Below are 24,039 nucleotides of genomic sequence, written 5' to 3' on the forward strand. Positions count from 1 at the left end.
AAGTCCGAACATTCTGACGGATGAAATGCTTGGAATATTGTAGGAGGAAAAAAAGCAAAGAAAAATCGGCCTGCACCATGACCACTGCAACAGCATGAATGTAACCATACCCATGCTCTAATTAAGAGCATTCGCTCGTCCAGCTTCTGCCATAAGCTATACGGCGAGACTGCAGACAGACGTCGCCTAAAACCGGTTAAAGCTCGTTCACCATCAATTCCCTCCAGTATTTACAAAAGAAATCAAATCCACTAAAACTTCATTACCGGTTTAACCAGAAACTCAGCTACTCTCCCAAAAATTTCCCCTATTCACTGAATGTTGGCTATGCCGTTGGTCCATTGGGCCCGGCGCATCTGCAGCACCGAACCCGTCGCTCCTCGCACGCAGTAGTGTGTGCATCCACCATTCCCCCGCATTTTCTGACCCAACCTCCAACAGTATCGAACGCTTTTTGTTCTCACCTACTGGCCCAATACAAACCACCTTTGTGCGAATTCCAAAAACATTCGCCGTTTCCGTGCTTCCCTTCATCCTGGTTCGGAGCCCTGTTCCTTATTTATTGGGCTTTTTCCGCAGACGCCCGCTATTTATTTACCTTGCCGGTATTCATTCCCGTCCCGTCCTTTTTTCACTGTGCCGGGGTCTCGCACCATTCATCCTCAAAACAAGATTTGCGTCAGCACTTCCATCGGGTTTTGAGTGTCATCGTTGGAGGTTGGTTTCCGTCTCCTAGCTCTCATTACTCCAACTTCCGCCCGCATCTTTCTGTGTTAGTTGCGACGCTGATTCTGTAGCCTTTCCCTATCTCTCTATCTTATCGCATGGTGTCTCTGGTACAGATCCAGACCAACAACCAATTGGACTTCCCCGTGCCCAACATGCCCGACTCGCGCATGTCGCCTGACACACCAACTCCTGTAGTCAAGAAGGAGCTCCCTAAGGAGTTGACCTCCCATGGCACCACGCCGTCCGGCAAACCTCGGCTCTATGTGTGCTCCATCTGCACCAGAGCGTTTGCCCGCTTGGAACACTTGCATCGCCACGAGCGGTCCCATACCAAAGAAAAGCCTTTTACCTGTGGCGTGTGTCAGCGGAAGTTCTCCAGGCGAGACTTGCTTTTGCGCCATGCCCAAAAGCTACATGCGGGATGTGCCGATGCCATTACTCGCTTGCGCCGTAAACTGTTGAAGAATACACCGGGCTCACTTAATGTCAACGATTCGGATCTGTATTCCAAGGACAGCAACAACAACAACATGTCGCCTTCTGTGATCAACGGAGCCTCCGGAGGTCCAGGAGTGCCTCACTACAACCAAAATAATCCTCAAATATTGCCTCCGGGCTTCCCTACCCCAGGCGCCTCTCATCGAGGCTCACAAGACTCTATTAATTTTAACGTGGACTTATTTAGAGCAAAGGAAAATTCTCAAAACGGACCCGTCACACCCCAGAAAATGTCTCGTTCTGCCTCCGTCAAGGACCAGAATTTGCAACGACAAATATTTGATCGCAGAAATAGAAACAGAGGTGCATCTTTTTCGGCGCAATCAGGGCCTAATTACGCCACGGCTATGGTCGATCTCCACGACTCTTATCCTGGTGACAATGTGGAGTTTTCCACCCCACAGCTTATGGCTTCTACTTCTGTCGATGAAAGCTCGTGGTTGAATAATTTGTCTACTATTCCCGGTATGTCCGACTCTAAATCTGGGATCAAGCATGGTTTCTCTCTAGATAGCGAGATTCCTCCTCATATGGCTGTGATGGGACCAGGTCTCGGGAACGATTTCTATCGCTCTGATAGCATCGCTTCTAATAATTCAATTGATTCCTCAACAGCTCATGCTCCGTTCTTGAACCATACGGACAGCATTAATAAGCAGACCGGCTCTGCGGATGATGCAACACCCACTAATGGCACACACGAAGAAGAATACGGTTATACTCTCTACGATATCCCCGAGTCCATGGTCTCTAAACCAGCTTTCAATTCTAGAATCAACAGACCATTGTCGCCTATAAAGCAAGAACTCGAAGATGAATTGATGGATCTTGATCATACCAACGGAATGAAAAATATGCAACAATATCCTGCAACAATAACCGAGGGTGTTAATTTTGACCTCAATTTTCTCAATGATATGGACGACTTAACTCAAGATTTTGATATGGGTTCCAAATTCCAGCCCAGTGGATACTCTTTCTACGGAGACAATCCTCTGGTATCATCTTCTGGTATCGAGTCAACCTCTCCTCCACCCGCGTTTTTATCACCCTCTTCGACGTCCTTGCACAGCGGGAATTTGAACATTACCTCAAAGCAGGCCAACTTTATGGTTAATCAAGGTCTTCCACTTGGTTTGAGTGGTAAGGGCATGGACATGGAGGCTCTCATGTCTGCAAAGCATTTCAATAAATCCGCTCTCCCTCATTACAGCAGAACTGTCCTCTTCACGAGAAATCTAAGACTGATGATTAATAAGGCAATGAGCAAGTACCCCATCAGTGGTATAATGTCCCCCACAATCCCCAGTAATGAGAAAATGGAATTCTACCTGAAAAATTTCAAAGAGAAGTTTTTGTCTCACTTTCCCTTCCTCCATCCTTCCAAACTCAATGAGTATGAAATAATGGACATGACAGCAAACGAAGACCCTCTGAATGAAAGTGCCCGTGTTTGTATGCCACTTCTTGTTGCTACAATGGGGGCTTTGTTGGTGAATGACAAAAATGATTCTGAACACTTGTACGAGGCTTCTAGAAGAGCAATCCATATTTATCTCGAAAGTAGAAAGAATCTGGTGAACGGAAGCAATGGAAGCTCGGGGCAACAAAATTTGGTGAATCCACTTTGGCTCATCCAGTCCTTGACCTTGTCGGTCATTTATGGTTTATTTTCAGACAACGAAAATAACGTGTACATCGTTATAAGGCAGCTTAATGCACTTAACTCTCTTGTCAAGACTTCAGTGAAAAGCAACAGAGAGTTCTATTTCCTGGTGCATGGCGCTGAATCTGATCATTTGGCTCAAAACTCGAATGGTTCTTTCACAAACCCCGAGATAAAGTTTAAAAATGCTATTAATGCACAATCACAAGTGAGAATTGTTTTGATGATCTACAAGCTCACAAACTTCATTTTGATGATGTACAACGTTCCATTGACTCTCAGTCTTAACGATTTGGGTAATATAACCTGCCCGAACATCAACGAAGAGTTTGTGTGGAGATTCTATGACTACAATTCGTTTACGACATACTTGAGCTCCATCAATAGTCCAAACGATCTCGACTTCTACTTGCGGAAAGACGAGAATAACACAATCGTATTCAAAGACCTTTTAATGAAATTGATGAGCAGCGACTTCGGCCCAATGATTGTTACAAAAATCTCAAACATGAGCAAGTATGGATTTACGACAATTGTTCAAGGAATCTTCGAAATAAAACAGTACGAAGAGATGAAAAATTTGGATGTTGGATCGATTTTGGACAACTTAACCTTATTTATTGACTCGTCCAAAACCAATGAAAACACGAGATTCCCTCAAAATGCCCAAATTGACTTCGAGAAATTAGACTGTGCAATGCTCATCAACTTTGTGAAGATATGCTCTATTATAGATTTCAAACTCCTAAAGGAGCAAAGTTGGCTCAGAAATTATGAAGAGTTGACGCGCAACTATTTCAAGTTTTTGCTCAACATTGACAATCTCAACGATTTTGACCATATCAAGCTTATTGACTGCTGCATAATTATCACTAAGCTAGTTCTCTTTCGCACGGATGATGCAACAGTGGAGTTCAGCAACGGAAAACAGGAAATTTTCCACTCCGAGCTTTCATTTTTGGCAGGGGCTGACTACATGGACCAATTTAAAACTATGATCAATGACTCTTTACAGCATCAGTACAATACATGCGCCAATTTCGAGAAGGCGGTCAGTTGGAAGGTGTTTGATGAGGTTGATAGTGCAAAAAACTCCATCAATTCTCAAATGATGTTCCATGTATTTACCATTTTGTCGATCTTTGCGGTACACATTGCAAAGAGAAATAATCCTTCAACTGATTTGGGTCGTCATGCTAATGCTAACTATACCAAACAACTTAACCAGCGGTTCATCATCGTCTTGAGACTAATGGCTAAGATTGAAAGCTTCTTAAGAGCACAATATCAATCACTCAGACAAGAAAATGATCTTACGAACTTATACATGTTTCTGTCAGGCAACGACGAATTGCTTAGCAGCAACATACTGGATGAAGCTCAAATGAAGGAATTGCTCGAGAACAACAATTTCTTCGCCTACAAGTTGGAGAAGTCGTTGTACATCTTGAAGATAGGAGAGCTAATGATGAAGTATTTGTACGACACAAATATCAAGGTCTGCATCTTCAAAAAATTGAGTGGAAGTCTTTCTCAGATTAGAAAGTTCTTGATTGATGGCGAATCTATGATTTTACAGTAGGGTCCGTGCAGTCCGTCAAAGCGTTTCTGGTGATCTTGGATAATTCAAACATATATATTTAATAGAGACATGTCTTATTTACGAACAGCGGCAAATGCCAAAACCAAAAAGTAGGTCCTTTCAATGTCTCAAATGATTGTTTAAACTCTGACGATTCTGCCTAAGTATACTCCGTAGACAACTAATGACAGCAAAGATACCAAGTTCAACAAGGACGAAATCCCATGGTACATACCAAATCTTTTACTCAAAGCACGGTACTCATCCGTAGGAACCGGCTTACCATCAACAATCTGCTCGTGGAGTTTTTCTGCCTCCAATTTCTTCTTTTTGTCCTTTGCATCCTTGCAAACTGGAAGAACCCACATGAGGTTCAATGCACCGGCAATTCCGGAGGCTGCTAACACTGGTCCAGCAACGCGAAGTGGAAGAGGAGTAGTCAAACTCAAAACCACTGGAATTAGAGCCTGGCCAAGGAAATAATGGGGGAAAACCTTGTTCTGAAGATTGCTGAAATGCTCAAGCGGCAAGTGTTTGAATGCGATGGGAGATACCACGTAGGAATGGACAAGACCACCGCCGAGGGCGACGGAAAAAAGGAGAAAGTTCACAGCGTTTTTGACGTTGGTGCTCATAATAAATATTACTTCAGATCAGAATGGTGTAGGACCAGAATCTGGGGTGACTTGATAAGAGGAAGGCCGGACTGCAGATAAACTTGGCTGCAAAAAGAGAGCGAATGGGACTAAGAGAAGTTGTTTAGAGAGAGTTAATCATTTCGAACATATTCTTCAATGATTCAACTTTCTCTGTCTCACCATATCTAAGGATACCATTCTTTATTTCCTCGGCTCGCTGGTAGTGCCAGACGAAATCGCTCTGCAACCCTAGACTCAACTTATTGGCCTTTTGTCTGTCATGCTCCTGTTTCAACTTTGACGTTTGTTCGTACTCTCTAGCGGCAATTTCCGCCCGGTCGACAATGTCAGACGCGACACCGCACATGGCAGCAACGCTCATACCAAAAGATCCTGGCGCGGTTCCTCGTTCCGCTTTGTAAAGAAAAGTGATATTTCTTGACAGGGCATCGACAAGAATGGCCATGCGGAGTGGCACGATTTGCGGATGGTTCACGAAAGAAAGTCCAAGACTACCATAGTGGGTGGCAAAAAATCCGAGAGGATGAACGTATGATGCTAAATGGTGGAGTACAGCCTCAGCAATGGCATATCCATCACTAGAGGAACCTCCACGTCCCAACTCATCGAGAATGACCAAAGAGTTTGCTGTTGCATTGCTCAAAATCTTCTTGGTCTCAGAGAGCTCAACGTAGAATGTTGATTTGCCCTGGATGATGTTATCGTTTGCACCAAGTCTAGTCATGATCTTGTCAACAGGACTGAGGGTAGCATTCAGCGCCGGCACGTAGCACCCAATTTGACTCAATATGACAGCCAATGCGGTTGTTCTCATCAAAGTCGACTTTCCGGCAGCATTTGCACCAGTCAAAAGGCCGAAGTTAGGATGTTCTCCACCAAGGTGAACATCGTTTGGAATGAACTCAGATTTTCCAACAAAACATGGATGACGAAGCTCATCAAACGACAAAGATCCCTTGCAGTCGTTGTTGATGAACTTTGGTCTGCACGAAGGATATCCAATTGTTTCCGAAGTTCTGGTGAGAGCAATAAGGCAGTCGATACTGCCGATAGTCTTGATTACTGATACCCAGTTTGTGTAGTTCACATCAAACCTCTTATACATACGAGAAATAAGATTCTCACACACTGTTTTGTGCAATTCTCTCTGTTCCATCAATTCTCTAACAAGTATCTTGACCTCAGGAGACCAGTATCTTTTCACTTTAGAGGTGGCTGCCATTTGCTGCCAATCTTTAGGAATCGATTTAATTTTCACTGGCATTTCGATTAAGTAAAGTTCCTTTCCTGAGTCGCGGTAGCAAATTTCATGGGACTTGAATTGTTTCTTGTATGACTTGAGATGCTCCTCAAGACGTGACTCCAAAGATTTAATGAGTTTCATTGATTCATCAAACTCAGCATCAACACCTTCAGCAGGGACCACAATGTTCTTGAGAGCTTCCTGTCTGTCGAAAGCATCATCCCACGAGGCAATGATGTTGTGAAGTTCTGGGTTGCACATGGACTGAAGCTTACCTAGAGACCCAGAGTTTTCGAGATTGTGCTTGGCCAATTTCTTGAAAACCTTTGAAATAATTTCAAAGCCCTCCAATACCTTGAGAAAGTCTTTGAACTTCAATGTGTTCGAGTGAACTCTTGCAATGAGTCTTTCTAAGTCAGGCAACTTGTTGAGCTTGTCTTCAAGCTCAACTCGCAATTCCGGCTCGGAATTCATCAAAAAGTCTACAGCATCATATCTTGCATTGATCTCATCAACGTTCATCAATGGATGGAGCACCCACAGCTTGAGAGTACGCTTTCCAAATGGAGTTATGGCACGATTGACCAACGCAAAAAGAGTTCCTTTATCACCTCCGTCAAAATTGTTGTTGAGAATTTCGAGATTATTGAGCGTGATTCCATCCAAGTGCATATGTGAAGAGATGTTCCGCGAAATCTTATACTCTTTGATGTTTCCCAAGCTCAAAATGCTTTGCTCAAGTTTAAGGGTCTTCAAATAGAATAACAATGCACCGAAAGCATTGAATGCAACTGGATGGTGATCTTTGTACTTGAGCAAGACTTCTGGATAATGAGAATAGTCGTCTAAATCTTCAGCTTCATAGTACTTGCCATGAACAAGTGCATCAAGGGCAGCATCGTAATCAAGGAACTCGGAGTAAGGATTGAGATGATTCCAGATTTGATGATTGTTGTGAGCACTGAACTTGATGATTTTGACAGCCGCTGAGCACAAATTATTCTTTTCGCACAAAACTTCCTTGGGTTTAATTTGAGTAATGAGAGTGTCCAATTTTGTGCACTCATCATCATCAACTAACTCAATGAAATTCATTTCGGAAGTTGCTGTATCAACAAAGCAAACACCAAATATCTTTGCACCCTCTTCAGTAACGGATTCCTTGATCGCCATACAGTATGTTGCCATATCATCGGTCAACATGTTTGGATCTGTCAAGGTTCCACCAGTTAATACGCCGGTTAATTCACGCTTGATGATCTTTTCTTCCTTGCTTCCGCCTCCTCTCATTTCTTTGGCCAAGAGAGTTTCTTTTTGGTCGACTTTAGCGACCTTATAGCCATGTCCAATGAACTCTTTTGCCCAATACTCAAAAGACATTTCAGGAATTCCGGCAAGTTTCATATTAGCTCTGCCTCCGCCAGCAATTTTGAGATCAAATTGTGTGTTGGCAATTATAGCATCATTCTCATATAACTCGTAGAACTTTCCCTTCTTGAAAAAAACCACAGTGTCCCACATCTTTCCTTTAATCTCCCAATATTGTTTCTCAAATGCAGTGAATTTGGCCCATGCCGATGATGGGATGTATAAGGTTCTTGAATCGTACTTTGGGTCGTCAGGAGTCCTTTTGTCGGCATCTCGGACATTGACTAGCCAAGAATATCTTTCTTCATTTTCTTTTTCAAACGACTTAGCAGCTGACGCAGCCTTAGGTTTCTTGACCGATTTCGAAGCAGTGCCCGTGGCCACATACAGAGAACTAGCAAGAAATTTGGAGCCCAAATTAGAAGATGAACCAGACCCGGAACTGTTGTCTAGGTCTTGTGACTGTCTTGGAGGCAGTAGCTTCTTCTTCTTTGTGGTACGCTTGACAGAACTACTCTCGTCCTCAGATTCCTGGTCCTCTGGGGCTTCGTTAGAACTGCTCACATCGTCATCAATAAAGTCATCCATATGGTCGTCATCTGCATCGTCGTCCTCAACAGCATCGGGTTTAAAATCATCCTCATCATCACTTTCCACGGCACGCCTTCTTTTGCGAACTGTTGGTGCCTCGTCTTCTGAATTGTCGGATTCCGCGTACACTACGCCTTTAGTCTTTCTTCCACCACGAGTAGTTGGTTCGGCCTTCACAGTCTTTTCCGACAGGTTCAATGTAATATCAGGAGCTACATGAGGCTTGTCCTCTTCCTTTTCGATAACCACCTGCGAAGTCTTCTGTGATACATATTTAACAGGCGACGAAGCAAAATCTAGAGGTTTCTTCACCAGAGCTTCGCTGTCAGACGTCAAAGGAGTGTCTGTATTCTTTTTATTCTCTTCAATGGCAATGGTAGAATTGTCGTTTTCCTTGTCACTCTCTGGGTGCTTCGATTTGTTCTTGAGTGGAGAGGAACTTGGAGCAGCCAGATTAGTCGAAGCCGGCTTCAAAAAGGCCATAAGCGACAGCTGTTTCATGCGCGTGCTGCTGGAGCCCGTTTTGGGCTTCACGCTTTTTTTGTTTGGCGTCACTTTCGACATTTCTTCCGTAAGGCCAGCGTATGTGGTTAAGAATCAACTAAGTGATAGTGGATCACAGATCACGATACGCGGTGCGCGTGTGAGACGGGTCTGAAGATGAGATAGGACGCGACACATGAAAGTTATGAAAGAGATGAGAAATTTGAATCTGAAATGTTAAGAGTATTTGGTATCATCTTTTTTTTTTGCTTTATTGCTTTTGAACTGACTCTGGCTTTCATGAGATGAGGATATCTGTGGCAAACATGTGTTGACTGAGAAAATAAGTTTCTGAATATAATTGGATTTATTTGCGAGTAGAAGTCATGATCATTGATTAAGTTGTACAATTAAATGCTGCCTATTCATTGATTTGAGCTCTGCTCAACTTGATTCTATCACTAGCATAACTGGGGTAGAGGCTAGAGGTGCCATCTTGAACAAAACGCATTCCAATGATAAAAAAAGAGAATTGAACAATGAAGTTGATTTTTGTATATTAAATTATCAAGTCAATCTTTTCAGAGTGGGGCTTGATAATTGTTATGCTTTCTTGCATGCAACCGCCTGTGTGCAGTTTTTTGCAGCCAACCCATGACAATTCAACAACTGAGCCGACGAAAAATACATTATTCTTCCCCCAAAAAAGCAAACAGGTAAAGCAATGATCGGTACAATACCAATATTCTTATACTTGTTGAATTTCCTCCTTCTCTCTTTTGCACTCCCATTCGGACAGAAGCCTATTCTCCGACTCACAGCCAATTCTCACGACAAAAGCATCGTCAGCTCGATTTTATTCGAAGCATACTCAGAGGCATATCTGCTTAATGCTCACGCAAAGGCAAACTACATCACAAACTTTCACAGTTTGGCCTTGCAGTACACCGCAGATGACTATTGTGTGGACAAAACTTCCATCCGGTATTACGTCAAATCCTTTGCTGTCGACACAAAATCATACCCTGCTTCGCAATGCGCTTTGAACTTGAATTCTCGATTCTCTTCTATTCTACTGCCAGAGGAAGATTTTCATGAAAATGTTCATGGGACCACAGATTTGCTCACTTATGAACTCGAGATGAGGGCCGAGCTGTACATCCTGGAGTTACCAAGTTTTAGTTTTGAATTCAATGACTTTGACGATTTGAATTATGATCTCGAATGCTTCTCAGAATATTATGAGTTGATGCAAGTCATGTATCAGGAGAAGGTATTGACGGTAAATCTCCAGCTCCAAGTCACAGTGCCAGACCAGTGTACCTTCAAGAAACTCAACCCTGAATTTGACACAAATTTTGACCAGTTATTTCAAACTGTACAACTACCAATGTCTGGAGAATTCTTTTGCAAGTCGGGCACATCAGTGTCTTGCAAGATGTCGATGGCAAACACCAGGAATGTTAGGTACAAATTGTTTGAGTAAACTCTTTTTTTCAAGAATGAAGTCTGACTATTGACTACTCAATGTCTTTTCTATGAAATGTTTCGTGATGTCTATCGCAGCAAGGGAGTCTTCTCCACTATCGTGCTCACCAATCTGGATATTCCGTCCAAGATACTGGAATGCCAATTGCTTCAAAGAGAAGCGGAAAGTTGGAGTAGCTTTGTGTTTTGGATATAGAACTGCAGTATCTACCACCTTAGAATGAATGAGTCTCATGGCGTTCATGTCATTTTCAAGGCCATGTCCCACCAAAATAGTGTTGGAATCAATTACCTCACCCAACAATGTGATCGAATCTTCAAAACTCATGGCTTCGTCCTTGATTTCGGCAATTCCAGACCAACGAGTGTTGAGATCCAAGACTTTGCCTTTAGGCCGAACCAATACGTCAATAACCTCTTCTCCCGAAAAGAAATCGATGGCGGTGATACGAAGAAGCTCAAAACCCTTGGTAGTAAAGCCCATTTCGCAATCAATTCCCACTGCCTCCAATTTGCCTTTGCGTGTGCCCCATATCTTTCTTGTGTCCTTGAACGGCAAGAAATGGTTCATTTCCTCAGGTCCATTCCAATAGAATACGTGATGGTTGGACTTGCAGCACGGATCTGCATCTGTTGAGCCCAAAACTCCACCACAGCAAGAATGCAATCGTTCGTTCAGCTGCGACTTGATAATTTTACCCGAGTGGTATCTACAGTCTATTTCCTTCTCAGCATCGTCTAACTTGAACTCCAGTTTACATCTGTGGCAAATTCTTACCTGTTCAGGTTCAGGAATAGAATCAGGCTGACTCATAATGAAGCCGAATTTGATGAGTTTCTCCCGATCTATGCACAAATCCCGAAGCTCTTTGAGATATTGATCCTTGGTAAATGCCTGGTTTTTCGCCTTTGCTACCTTTTCAGGATGATTCAATTCATATATCTTCTTTTTGATGGTCACATTGTATGTTGTAGAGGTGCTAGTGCTAGCAATTTTATACTCCTCCTCAGTAGCTGTCCAAATTGGAACCTTGATGTTCGGTTGGTGACGTCGTATAGCCTCCACGAACAACTCGATATATTTACGACGCACAGGAATTAATGCTGGTGACGGATTGACAACAATTGGCTGAATAACTCGGAGATCAGTTGCAGGAACTCTGTTCCCTCGAACGCCCAAAAACTCATCAACAGTCTCTCTATATTCGTCCAAACTTCTGCTATTCAGTGCTATCTCAAACTCCTTATTGATAGCAGACTTATTAGGGGTCGCGCTCTGCTTCTTCACTGAGAAGTAATGCGAGATCTTCTTCGTATTATCGATTCGTTCCACTTTGGGTAACACCAAACCATTATCAAGGGCCTTTACGACTATGAACAGAACATCTTTCTCAATTGGTAAATTCTCTTTAGCTCTCTTTGGCAGAGGGTCTGCCAGTGAACTGTCTAATCTCTTTCGTTTCTGGTCGTTTCCGTTGTCATCAGCTTTTCTCTTTAGAACAGGATGCTTAAAAAGACAATTTACAACGGAGCAATTGCCTGTTTTGACTAGATTGGGACACTTTACATCTGCAAAGACATTGTCCGAGGTTTTGAACATCAATTCTGGGGTTGTTGGGCGGAATTGATGATGCTAGTGCATTTGAATGGTATATGTGGGGTCAATGCATGGCGAAATTGCTTCTAGCAATAATAAATCTGTCTAAGAATCGTGAGAAATATAAAATACCCGCAATTCTCAAAATTTGAGAAATAGTTTATTATACATTTTGGTTCGATTCTAGTTCTCCTTGGTGTCTTATTTGCAATACATACTCGGAAGAATACCCCATTACACTGCATCGTCACCAGAGTGCTTGGAAGGATACTCATATAGTTTATAATAATCAACAACTTTTCCATTGAGGTTGTTCTCACCGTCAATTGGTAGGTAAAACAAATTTCTCCATTCAAGATCCCCGATGAACCAAAAATCGAGCCAATTTTGCTTCCATCCAAAGTCAGTTGGTATGTCTAGACTCTCGATAGAAGAGTATTGATGATTGTGTGTAGTCTTCACGAAAAGTGAGAGAAGCGCAACCTTGATAGTCATAACAAATTGATCCAATCCTAGTAATTTCATACAGACAAGCGCACCATCCTTGGGCTTATGAGAATGCGGGCCGGGAGCTGAAGGAGTAGGAGTAGCTCCATCTTCTTGAAGATCTCTGGGAACGGTCGAGTGAGTGAACAGGGGCGCGGCCATGGTTTTATTCAATTTGCTGAATTCGACAGTCGTCAAGCCTTTGAAGATCTGGAATGACTGGGTCAACGCTAAGAAAATAACCCAGACACTTTGAATAAAACTCCAGGCCATTATGTTGAAAACAAAGTGATTATTTGTGTAACCCAAACACATGTGGTCAGAAAACAAAAGACACAGATCTTCAAGGTCACTGTCATAGCCAGAAGCATCAGCGAATACGTCAAAATACTTCTTTGCAAGAATGATGTACAAAGCAATGGCTATGGACAATGAATACACGAAAGTTATGAAGACTTTGTGATTTCTAACTCCAACATCATTGTAGACCCAAGGACAATAATGATCAAATCTAGCAACAAGACGTTTGCTGACACGAGAGTATTTGGATCTGAGGGGTTTGCGAATGAAAGTATTGATGCAAAAGTGTTCTGTATCGAACTTTTTGAGAGCAATAAGCTCTTTTATGTCTTTGAAGATCATGCTTGAATCTGTGGGAACCGGTACATACCCGGGATTAATTGTCATACTTTTGTAGAAGCAGTAAGATAAAACAACAATACTCAGGATGAGGAGTAATGTGGTGAAAAATCTTTTGAATATGACTTTGGGTAGAATTGCAAAGAAAAAGGTGACAAAACACCAAAAAGCAGTTCCTGAGAAAATACCAGACATAACAGGAGACTGGAAGGCAGAAGCATCCTTCGGCATATAGATCGGAAATGCAACTTTCTGAAGGAAATAGACCGAGGCTGCAACAATCAAAATTGACAGAAACAACTTGGGAATGATAAGACCCTGCTTGAAAGAGCATATCCAAAACACAACAGGGAGGACCACGTATGGGGTGAAGAAAGTGATGTATTTCCAAGTCTTGACTGGTAGGAGGTGGCTATTTTTCTCCCAATTTCTTTTAGGATTACGGTCTGCCTCTTGTAGGATTTGAAGCCATAGTTCCTCACAGTTCATATCCTTCGAAACAGCAAAGGAGTCCTTTCCAGTGTCATTCTTGGCGAAAATATCAGACCCAGCTTCTTCCAAAGCCGACAAAACGTATTTGTTTCCCCTAATGAAAGCCCAGTGAAGAGGCATCATTAAATTCTTGTCAACCTTGGCAACATCAGCTCCATATTTCAAAAGCAAATTGACTGACAAAATGTCGCCCTGGTATGAAGCCCAATGCAAAGGTGTGCACTTGATCAGGTCCGGCTCATCGATGTATATGGTCTTGTCACCCACAACACATCTCAAAATGATGTAGGCAATCAAAGTAATGTTGGAGCTGAGAACTGCCAAATGGAGCGCATTGTAGTTTTGAGAGTCTTTGAGGGTGGGGTCTGCGTTCGTGTTCGTGAGCAAGTAGTCAACAACATAGACCAAGCCACCTCTGCAAGCCCAATGTAGGGGAGAGGCGGCAAGTTTTCCTCCCAAACGATTAACATCCGCTCGTGAGAATTCATTCTCCACTAGATACTTGACAACAGAGAGTCGATTATTGATGGCTGCCCAATGGAGACCAGTGATGCCTTCGTCACACGAGTCTTGAGCCAGAACAGCACCAGAAGAAATGAGTTCTTTCACTTTGGGAAGGTCTCCAGATTGACATGCAGCCACGAAGATCAGCCAGTCGGATTCAGGCTGAGGCTCTTGTGCCTCGGTTTTACTGGGGTCATTCGATTCTGAGTGCAATGTCTCCTCAGCTGGCGAGTCCTTCATGTCTACCAATTGCTCCGCTTCAGGCTCCTGAACATCTTGCTCAATTACTTGCTCTTCGGCTTGCAAAGCTTGCGTGGGTTCGGTTTCTGTGTTTTCACCTGACTCTATCTTGAAGGGAGCTTCGTCCGTTAGCGTTTCCGCCCGCGACTCAATTTGCTCCGCTAACGAATTCTCACGTAGAAGAGGAACTGCGCTTTCTTCTTGAGGCGCCATGATCGTGAAATTCGGTGCTGCCGTTAAATATTTGACGTGTATCTGTTGATTTTAGAAAGACTCTCTGCAGGGAGGTAGCTGCAAGTGAAGAATAAATAACGACAGAAATTCGATGAAAAGAAATCGTATATGATCTTTGTGAAAAATTATTCAATGTTTGAAATTTATTCTGGGCGCATCTGCGGCGGACTATGAAGAGTATTGAGGCTATGCTATATATGTCATGTATGACGACGAAAAACCAGTGAACATCATCAATCGGCCTTTTCGCGCACCTCTGTGAGGCTTCGGATGCTCCGGTTATCGTCGTCCGCAAACGTGTCTATTGTTCCTGTGGCGACGGCCAGAGATGGCTCGATTGTTGGATTGGCGGTTTCACTGGATGTGGTGGTAGAGGCGCCAGCACGCAACTTGTTGCTGACAAGCTTTTTAATTTGCTCGCCGGCTTTGACGGTATTGGGGACCAAAGTCTCATCCACGAAAGGCTGAACTTTGTCGTTGATGAAGCCAGGTCTGACTTCGTCTGCAGAGATGATGCCTGCGTTCTTCTGGCCCACACGAACCAAGTGCTTCTCCAAAAGTAAGAAGTTTCTCAGGTTTGCCTTGTATCCCACCTCGATGATATCGCCAATGATTGGTATGAGCGAGAGAAGGAAATCCACCAAGATATTGAACAAGAACAAGAGCTGGATATCCAAGGGAAGTCCATCGTCCAAACTACGTGCATTCATGAAGAGCAGAAGCGACCAGTACGTTGTAACAATGCTACCAACAATTGGAACCAAGCCTACCAAACTGGAAAGGCCAAAGCGCATCCCTAGGGCAGAGAACCATAAGTCGTACCGGTAGGCCTGCTGCTTGACTTTGGCCAAGATGACCTTGTCATTGTGACTGATGTTGTCGGGAACTCTACGGACAATTTTTTTGTATTTTGGCTGGCCATCTTTAGTTTGTCCAACGACGACGTTCTCGTAATAGGGATCCTCCACTCCGAATCTGTTGAGCTGGTTATCCTTGAGGAAGCGGTTAGCGACCCACTTGACAATGAACTTTGACATGGTATATGAAGCAATTGGGTGCAATTGAGTGTCTTTAGGTATGAAGTATTAATTAAGTGTAGTTCTAAGTAATGAAGCTATATATGTATATATATGATACGTCTATGTAGTACAAGTACACGGTTGATCTTCCATAGTAGCAATGATGACTCGTCTTGGATATTTGCTGCGAATTTGCTGTTGACTTGGACCTGCAGAGGAACACATCCATGCATGCACTTTGCTCAATCAGGCAGGTGCAACTATGGGAGAAGGTGCAGATAACGTTGGAAGTGTGTGGTTTTGGGCTGTGATACTGCAGATGGACCAGATCATCATCACAGGCATTCATTGACTAATATTAACTAGTGCCAATGCTACGATACTACAACAACAACTACTGCTGCTACTACAACTACCACTACTATAACAACTACTACAAAAACAACAACTACTGCTACTAATAACAATACTTCAACCACTACAGCAACCACTAACATCACAAATATCACATCTATCTTGGAAATGACTGTCCGTGATTCTATCGCAACAATAGTCAGATCTATACCAGGATCTGACAGACTACCGAGAAATCTCCCTTTTGTACAAGGCAGAGTGGTGCACGAAATGTCCATCTCAGAGATTCATGATCCACAAGAAGAATTGGTTTCCGAAAATGGCCAGTCAACCTCGGTCTATTCCCAACCCCAAAGAGAAAAGTCTCCACAAGAAATACTCCATCTGCGTATTGCTAGTCGTCGTAAAAACATGGCACAGAACTCTTCCGACTCTCAGCCGGAATTACTTGCTTCTCATCAGATAGCTCTGTCTCCGTCGGAGAGTTCGTCTCTGGTACTGGCGGGTGATAATACGCTTCTTGACTCTGAAATGGACTTGCTGACCAATCCACTCGTAGACGAATATTTGAGTGAACAGAACGAGAAATTCAACAGCCTCATCCATCGCAATTTGAAAGAAGTCATGACGCAGCAGCAACAATTCGAAGAAGGATCCGGCTGGCGCAGATTAGCGTTTGATCTTCTAGTGTCAAAGAACATTCCCGAGGCAACTCTCCGCGCCAATCAAATAGTAAACAAAGTCTCAGCCACTGCTGCGGCCTACTTCCCCCAAATGAAAGCGAAGAGCTCTCCACAGGCTTTCATTGAAGAGTATGAGGCTCACATGGCACACGAACACACGAGGAGGCTCATAGAACAGTTCCTGGAGCTGGAGCGTGAAGCAATCTATAAGGAGCTCGAGCTCGAGTTTGGTTCGCAGAAGTCTCTGCAGCCGCTTTCTACGGAGCGACTCATGGGTCCAGACGCCACATATGTTGATAAAATGGAAGCACTATTCATACTTTCCTTAAGACTTTCCTTTGCTGGACTCAGACATTCAATCCCAATAATGAAGCAAGCAGCTACCAAATTCAGGAATGATGAAATTATTCTTTTTAACAGCTCCAATTTTGATCTGTTGTTATCGCTCATTATAAGCATTCTCGAGAAAGTGGAGAGAAAAGTACAAGTGAGTGTGCCTGATAGCCCTGAGTTGGGAAAAGTTGATGGTTATTCCAACAAGTATACTTCTAAGAATAGTGCTGATTCGATAGAAGATTCGAAAGAATGGGCACGATCGATGCTGAAGCTTGTGGCTGGTCCCGATCATAGCGTCAGATCTCCATTGTACATCGAACGGCAGCAAAGTTCCAGAATCCAATCAGAAGATGATAACCAGGAGCCAGGTACACTCGGCTATATACTAGACGCAGCACAGAAGTTTGCATCTGAAATGTCCTAGTAGTCCATAAAGACAATTATTCGATTCATACAAACCTTTGCATATAATTTGACTGACAAATAAATCCTTTGACGGCGAGAGTACTTGTATTTGAGTTTTGTTTGTGACATAGTAGAACGAAAATCAGATTCAAAAGGTTCTGAACAGAAGAGGATCTGAGATTAAGTGTGAAGCGATTCTGTCTCAAGGTTGGCATAAGTTGAGTAGCAATAGAACTCTCAAGAAGCGACAAGAAGGAATTCAACAGATTGAATATCTCAAGGCACAACAAAGACTTCGGTTTTCTGATAGTAGATACAGATGACTGATCTTGCTTCTACATCCATACTTACATGAGAGTCACTTCAAGATTTACATACTAAAGATGTCAGAATTGAAATTTTCGGGAAGCATACGAGAGCCAAACACATATATTAATCATGAACTTTATCTTTAGAAACATTCATTTTTTAATCAAAGTTCGAGCCCACAGCTATATTCCTCGGCATTAAAGTGAAACACTAGAGACACATCCTCGGACATACAATTTAATAATTGAGTACACACCCTAGCACACGCGAGTGAATGATTCAATAACAATGCTTGTCAAGGACGTGATATCATAATCGACATGATTGGGGGCCAACGAAATTCAAGTCCTTAGTTCTTTGAAAGTGCATTCCTAAGGTAAGAGTTGGAACATGGAACAAGCAGAGCCTTTTTTGCAGAAAAAGACCAAACTTGAAGAAATCAGCGAGACTGACCGAAATAAACTAACTTAGCCTTGTCAAATTGTTCATTCTCTTACTTGGCTCCCTACCGCGGTGCTCCATAAATCACCTCATTTTCGAAACAAAACCACTAGCACAAGACAAAACAAGTGAAGACACGAAACAATTCATCAGGAAAGATTAACAATCCAATTTTTCCAAGTCCATTGGAGGAAAGATTTCTGCTTGACACCCCACAACCACTCTTGCAATATCAACTACCATATCAAACACAATGAACTAATACATTGGAATACCCCCTATTTTTTGCAGCCATCCTAATTTAGACTTTTGGCACCGAATCCACTTGGACATGGCTACACAACCAAATCCATACAGAAATTACCACTTTGTTTACAGGATAAATGCAAGTTTGGAAGTCGGTTGAGACCATCTGCAGGCGTTCACATCCGGATTCCATACTTATCCATCCTCTGTACCAGGAGCCCTCGGACAGCTGGCATACAAGCAGATTCCAGGACCAAATACAGGTCAGTCACACTCATGTTTGCGGGTTACCCGCCTCTAAAAATGCCAAGTGTCCAATAGAACTCAGGAGCCGCGCACGCATCTGCAGTAGTACTACATTCTGTATGCACCTCGCCTGTGTCCTCATGCACTCCGTACTCCTCTATCCTCGCCCTTGAAATACCGCGCACCCCCGGCCACTTCTTTTTCTTCCCACCTTTTTTCTTCTCACCTGAGTTTAGTTCCTACACGTGGTCCGCACCGACACTTTTTTTTTGTCACCAAACCAGTTTTCCCTGAAAGCAACGTTTGGACGGTCTGCTTCGGCAATCAGGAATTATAAATTGTGTCAAGGTTTCTTGAGGCTCAGATTTTCAACAGGAATTACTCGTTCTTTTCTGCTGCGCTGTCCTTTTTGGTCCTTTTCTCTATTTTTTTTGCCACTTTCCTGCAGATAAGTGCACTCCCGACCCCTTGATTGGCTGGTTGTTTTTGTTTTTTCTGCGTTTTTCGGTGCACGTGATCTTCTGACTCACCTCACCACCTCCCCTCACCCATAAGCCATACAGGTATTACCATCCTCTATAGCTTATACTTTCCTGCACCTGTCTCAACACCCCTACCTCCCATAGTATCTGTAGTTTAATATGGCATTGTGTTCTCTGTCCTTCACAGGCTCCAAAAGAGCTTATGGATATCCACTGTTGGCACCTGGTCCTAATCTGGTCGCTCCTGCAACCAAACGTGCTTGTTTGTCGAAAATGAATATTCTGTCTGCTGATTCAGGAAGATTTACGGGATGCTTTAATCTTCCATCGTCTTCTGAATCAGACATCGATTCTGACGATCAACAGTCCTGTTATATTGCTGAACAAATCAGAGCCAAGAGAAGAGCTTCTAGTCGTGTCTCTTTCTGTTTGGACAACAGAATGTCTAAGGCGTTGTCTCAGTACAGTGACGATGAAGATGCTGGCGATAACTCGTTGAGGCCTGTCATCTCGCGTGGCTCCTCTGTTGTCAGACCAGAAGACGAAGACTTGGATTGCAAGTTCAGTATGTGCTCGCCTTCCTCTTCTTCTAACCTTCGTGCGTATGGCCACGATGCCACACTTCGCAATTCACACTCTGGTAGTTTCTTACAGATCTCTGACAGTTGTTCATCAACTGGCAGTCTCAAAAGATCCATGCCAGTTTGTGATAAGCAAGCCCGCTCCAGATGTTTCGACTATCTCATTGGTGCAATTGATGAAGCATGGGCTAGCTACTGCAATGCTGCTTCGTATGTTGAGGACGAAACGTATGGTTACAACACACCTGCCTCTGTGGTTACAGACGACGAGGACTACTGTGGAAACAGTACCGACTTGACTGACTACGAGAGCGAATACGAAAAAGTGGCCGCTGTTCCAGCTGTAAAACATCAGCTGCAGCAACAGCGCGCCATGTTTAGAAAGCCATCCATCATGGGTGGCATGAGCCCAAGTGCAGACATGTCTCGCACAGGCCAAGACCCTTCGTCTTGTAGATTACAAGCCTTGAAGGAAAGATTGATTAAGGCCAAGTACTTCTTGCAAGACTTGGTTGACTCTGATGACTACAACGATGCTTTCGACTTCTGGAAGAGATGGGACATGATCAAGTATGCTACCATCGAGCTTGTTGAAGACGACGACGACGATGTAGTCATGGAGTCCATGATTGATGAGTTGGAGCATGGAAGACACTTCTCCAATTGAGGAAATGTCCTTTCACAGGAGATGTGTTCTTGCATGGCGTCCAAAGTGACGAAGTTCTTATTTTTTCCATTGTTTTATTAGTTGATTTTGGGGTATTATATGGGTTGAAATGTGTTTTAAGAACAAAGAGGCTTCTTTGTTTCGGGTATAACTTGTATAATAGGAAAGAGAAATATCTTAAGTATTTTCATGTAGTGTTTGCGTTTATCTTCGATATCGATCACGTGTTGCATCTGTCTATCGGGACAGTTGTTTATCTACACGTATCTCTATATACTCGTAACATGTTGTTCCGTCCAATTGCCCTTTTGGCACTCGCTGCCTCTGTTTTCGCAGACGTTGATATTGGTATGTCTATCTTAACTCCGTATGCAAAGTTATAAATACTAATTCAACTTAGAAGTCACTAAGAAAGTGGACTGTGTCCGTAAATCCCAGGATGGTGACTCCGTTTCCGTCCACTACAGAGGCGCTTTAGACAACGGATATGAATTTGATTCCTCCTTTTCTCGTGGTGTTCCAATTGACTTCAAGCTTGGAGCAGGCCAGGTCATCAGAGGCTGGGAGATTGGTATCCTGGACATGTGTATTGGAGAGAAGAGAACCTTGGTCATTCCTCCAGAATATGGATATGGTGCCCGTGGTATTGGCCCAATCCCAGCTAATGCTGTTCTTCGTATGTTTAATCTGTTCAAACTTTTTATAACTTTACTAACCTTTAGACTTCGATGTGGAATTGGTAGGTATTCAAGGCGTCAAGGCTGGGACCGAGGCAGAAGAAAAGACCGAGCCTGCTGATATCAAGGATGAATTGTAGAGATCCTGGCATGTTAGTGGTCTCTTATGTCTGTGTGTTGCCGTTCAGGGACTGTGTCCCTTGAAGTATAAATTGCATTCTGTGAGATCTGCGAGTTGCATTCCACCTGAATAGAAATTGAGCTTAGAAAAGTAAACATTAGTGTGTTTAATTTATATTAAATATAATTCTGTGAGTTTCGGAGAATCCACTGTTAGTGCTTGTATGGCCACGGCTTGTAGAGGTGGTGTAAGTAGAAATTCATAATTAAAAATGCATTTCAATTGGTTGAATATCTTCTTTTTGGAGAGATCTTAGTGACCTTAGCGCCTAAAGTCGTGAAGAGAATGCCTTTTGAGCGGCTTCGTTTCGCAGGACAGAGACGTATCGATAAGACACCCAGGAGAAGCATGAGCACCAAGGTAAGAATATATGCAACGAGAAATGAACCATTCTTCAATTTATTAAACTATATTTGTTTCTTAGTCTTTGAAATCTTATCGTAAACACCCTGAATAGATGGTCATTCAAGAACTTGGTGAGTACTTCAGCCAAGCAATAGACAGAGAGAAGAATAAAATTGCGTATTATCGAAACAAGTCTTCTCGCGTAATATCTACCCGAATTCTAGTCATTGATAATTACTTTCAAAAAAATCAACTCGAACCTCATATTCCTTAAGTACCGTCAGCACCTCAGTACATTATAGTGGCCCCACTCACACCATGAACTTCTCTCAGAAACTAAAGGAGTTTCTCAGCTCCGAAAAATCCTTCGCCGTAGTATACTCCAGCCTCTCTGCCTCGCGCATAGTCACAGAAAAAACCTCTCGTCTCGTAGTTTTGGACTCTTCCTTCAACCCACCTCATTTGGGTCATTGGAGTTTGGCCGAAAAAGCCTTAAAGTTCAACTACTCCACGAATTCAGATCCTCAAATTGCACAAGTAGACGCAATTGATCTGGATGTTCCAATTGAACCTTCAAAAAATGTTGTAGGTGACAAAAACAGTGCTTCGGCATTACTTCTACTTCTCTCAGTAAAGAACGCCGATAAAGCTAACCTGACGCCTGCTCCGTTTGAGCACAGACTAGAAATGATGTATTTGATGGCCCAGAAATGGCACCAAGTGACCAAAGGTGACGTGAGCATTGGCATCACGAGCCACGCTAAATTTGTAGATAAACTGGTGGCTATCCTTGAGCAGCTTCCACATCCGGCAAAACTCACGTTTGCCGTAGGTTACGATACGCTCGTGCGTATTTTGGATCAGAAATATTACTTGCCCGACCGTCTTCTGGACTCTCTTTGCGAGTTTATGAACACTTCGGACATATTTTGCTTGACTAGAGCCGATGATCCCGACTCTAGTGTACAACAGCTTCAGTTTGTCGATGATCTTGGTCGTGGTCACTTTGCCCACATTCCCAAATCATGGGCTCTGAGTATTCATATCTTAAACGTTCCTGGCCTGAAAATTAGTCTGGTGAGTTCTTCGCAGATTAGAAGGGACTATGCTGAGGGAAGAAACTCAGAAAAGGATAGTATTTTGGCTGAAGTCGACAACTATATTTTGAAAAACAAACTATACACCGAGTGATCTCGGATAAAACAAACTAATATTTCCTGTTAAAGCGAGGAGCACCACGGTCAAGCTTCCAATTAACGTGCTACGAGTGAAGCTAGTTCTAGACGCTGCTGATGTTGCTTCATCGCTTTCATCTCTCGAGGTACTCGAATTCTTGCCACTAGCTCCCCTGGTGACAACGGGCTTTCCTGTCGCCCGACATTGAATGTCGCCACCTCTCATGGCTTCGCTGACTTCGCTGTGCAACCATTGATTGCAATCAAAGTCTACATTTGTTGTGGTGATTTTGGCTGCCCCCTTGATAAACTTCAAGCTAGGCCACAGAGTAGTGACAATATTGCCCTCGACGTCAAGCCCACCCCCAATGACTGTAAGCTTTGGTAGAAAACTGATGTCATTCAAGAGAGTGTTGTTCACAATCAGAAGTCCGCCATCAATATCTTTGAGAGCGCCAATCTGCACCCTAGCCAAGGCACGGTTATCTGCCAAACGCATTGATCCGCCTACTTTCTGAAGTTGTGGAAGTGACAAAACTGAGAAATTGTTTTCCAAAATACTCACCGACCCTTGTACCTCTTCCAAGCTGTCTAGGTTGAGGCTTTCAACATTGGAAACCGTCACATTATTTGCTGTCTTCAAATTTTTGACATCAACTCTAATATTTCTTCCATTACCTGCGATATGGAAGTGACTGGTAACCAACTCAACATCTGCACTTACTGTTTCCATGTAACGATTGTTATTGATGTCAAAACTGGTCATGTTTGAGGTATTCACCTCAGTAAAACTTACTAACGAGGTGTCCGCAATTCTCAAGCTCTCCACGTTCTCAAGGTTGTCAATAGTCATGTGTGTTAAAATCGGCAAGACTCTCAAGTCAAAACTCTTAACAGTGTGGAGACTCGGAGTGTTGATCATGGCTAAAGATTGCAACCTATCCATCTGAAATGTCTCACTGATGTACTCAAGCAGCATTGCCTCGAAGCGAATAAGTGATGTTGAGCGATGGACAATGATACTGCCCTTGACTCTCTCTAAATTGTTCAAGCTGATTAACGTGTCAGGGTAGTTCTCAACAATAATATCTCCTTCAATTTCGTGGCATCCAGAAATGAGCTCAAGATCAGCTCTACTCAGCACACGGAACTCGTTCTGTATGCATGGACCAGAAATGCCTAGTTGTTAGTACAAATTATTCAATTTCATTGCGCCGTTTTGACTCAATGTGGATATTGTAGACACATACCAGTAGTATTGGCTGCAGATGCGACGAAAACCAGAGCAGCACATACAAATAAGCCAAAAATCTTCATTTATTGTTAAAAAAGTAGAGTGCCGATTTTTTTAGGCATTCATGTCAGCATTATGTATTTGGACCAGTGTGCTCTG

The 24,039-nt window shown here is 43.1% G+C and overlaps 11 protein-coding genes across 11 annotated transcripts; 5 read left to right on the forward strand and 6 right to left on the reverse strand.

Moving 5' to 3' along the window:
* Window positions 1-824: 824 nt before the first annotated feature.
* On the forward strand, window positions 825-4,475 carry PUMCH_004873 (uncharacterized protein; the record flags this gene model as incomplete). The annotated part of the gene is made up of 1 exon (XM_063023792.1): window positions 825-4,475. One exon carries the CDS (start codon window positions 825-827, stop codon window positions 4,473-4,475), a length of 3,651 nt encoding a protein of 1,216 aa, XP_062879862.1.
* Window positions 4,476-4,615: 140 nt separating this feature from the next.
* Window positions 4,616-5,110, reverse strand: PUMCH_004874 (uncharacterized protein; the record flags this gene model as incomplete). The annotated part of the gene is made up of 1 exon (XM_063023793.1): window positions 4,616-5,110. The coding sequence occupies one exon, from the start codon at window positions 5,108-5,110 to the stop codon at window positions 4,616-4,618; it is 495 nt and encodes a 164-aa protein (XP_062879863.1).
* Window positions 5,111-5,234: 124 nt separating this feature from the next.
* Window positions 5,235-8,900, reverse strand: PUMCH_004875 (uncharacterized protein; the record flags this gene model as incomplete). The annotated part of the gene is made up of 1 exon (XM_063023794.1): window positions 5,235-8,900. The coding sequence occupies one exon, from the start codon at window positions 8,898-8,900 to the stop codon at window positions 5,235-5,237; it is 3,666 nt and encodes a 1,221-aa protein (XP_062879864.1).
* A 643-nt stretch (window positions 8,901-9,543) lies between these two features.
* On the forward strand, window positions 9,544-10,305 carry PUMCH_004876 (uncharacterized protein; the record flags this gene model as incomplete). Its single annotated transcript, XM_063023795.1, has 1 exon — window positions 9,544-10,305. One exon carries the CDS (start codon window positions 9,544-9,546, stop codon window positions 10,303-10,305), a length of 762 nt encoding a protein of 253 aa, XP_062879865.1.
* A 27-nt stretch (window positions 10,306-10,332) lies between these two features.
* On the reverse strand, window positions 10,333-11,907 carry PUMCH_004877 (uncharacterized protein; the record flags this gene model as incomplete). Its single annotated transcript, XM_063023796.1, has 1 exon — window positions 10,333-11,907. One exon carries the CDS (start codon window positions 11,905-11,907, stop codon window positions 10,333-10,335), a length of 1,575 nt encoding a protein of 524 aa, XP_062879866.1.
* Window positions 11,908-12,138: 231 nt separating this feature from the next.
* On the reverse strand, window positions 12,139-14,478 carry PUMCH_004878 (uncharacterized protein; the record flags this gene model as incomplete). Its single annotated transcript, XM_063023797.1, has 1 exon — window positions 12,139-14,478. One exon carries the CDS (start codon window positions 14,476-14,478, stop codon window positions 12,139-12,141), a length of 2,340 nt encoding a protein of 779 aa, XP_062879867.1.
* Window positions 14,479-14,732: 254 nt separating this feature from the next.
* On the reverse strand, window positions 14,733-15,536 carry PUMCH_004879 (uncharacterized protein; the record flags this gene model as incomplete). Its single annotated transcript, XM_063023798.1, has 1 exon — window positions 14,733-15,536. One exon carries the CDS (start codon window positions 15,534-15,536, stop codon window positions 14,733-14,735), a length of 804 nt encoding a protein of 267 aa, XP_062879868.1.
* A 504-nt stretch (window positions 15,537-16,040) lies between these two features.
* On the forward strand, window positions 16,041-17,315 carry PUMCH_004880 (uncharacterized protein; the record flags this gene model as incomplete). The annotated part of the gene is made up of 1 exon (XM_063023799.1): window positions 16,041-17,315. One exon carries the CDS (start codon window positions 16,041-16,043, stop codon window positions 17,313-17,315), a length of 1,275 nt encoding a protein of 424 aa, XP_062879869.1.
* Window positions 17,316-19,179: 1,864 nt separating this feature from the next.
* On the forward strand, window positions 19,180-20,268 carry PUMCH_004881 (uncharacterized protein; the record flags this gene model as incomplete). Its single annotated transcript, XM_063023800.1, has 1 exon — window positions 19,180-20,268. One exon carries the CDS (start codon window positions 19,180-19,182, stop codon window positions 20,266-20,268), a length of 1,089 nt encoding a protein of 362 aa, XP_062879870.1.
* A 1,521-nt stretch (window positions 20,269-21,789) lies between these two features.
* On the forward strand, window positions 21,790-22,662 carry PUMCH_004882 (uncharacterized protein; the record flags this gene model as incomplete). The annotated part of the gene is made up of 1 exon (XM_063023801.1): window positions 21,790-22,662. One exon carries the CDS (start codon window positions 21,790-21,792, stop codon window positions 22,660-22,662), a length of 873 nt encoding a protein of 290 aa, XP_062879871.1.
* PUMCH_004883 (uncharacterized protein) lies at window positions 22,648-23,625 on the reverse strand (the record flags this gene model as incomplete). Its single annotated transcript, XM_063023802.1, has 1 exon — window positions 22,648-23,625. The coding sequence occupies one exon, from the start codon at window positions 23,623-23,625 to the stop codon at window positions 22,648-22,650; it is 978 nt and encodes a 325-aa protein (XP_062879872.1).
* Window positions 23,626-24,039: the final 414 nt, after the last annotated feature.

This window comes from Australozyma saopauloensis, chromosome 6 (assembly GCF_035610405.1).
Source record: "Australozyma saopauloensis chromosome 6, complete sequence".
Taxonomy (NCBI): domain Eukaryota; kingdom Fungi; phylum Ascomycota; class Pichiomycetes; order Serinales; family Metschnikowiaceae; genus Australozyma; species Australozyma saopauloensis.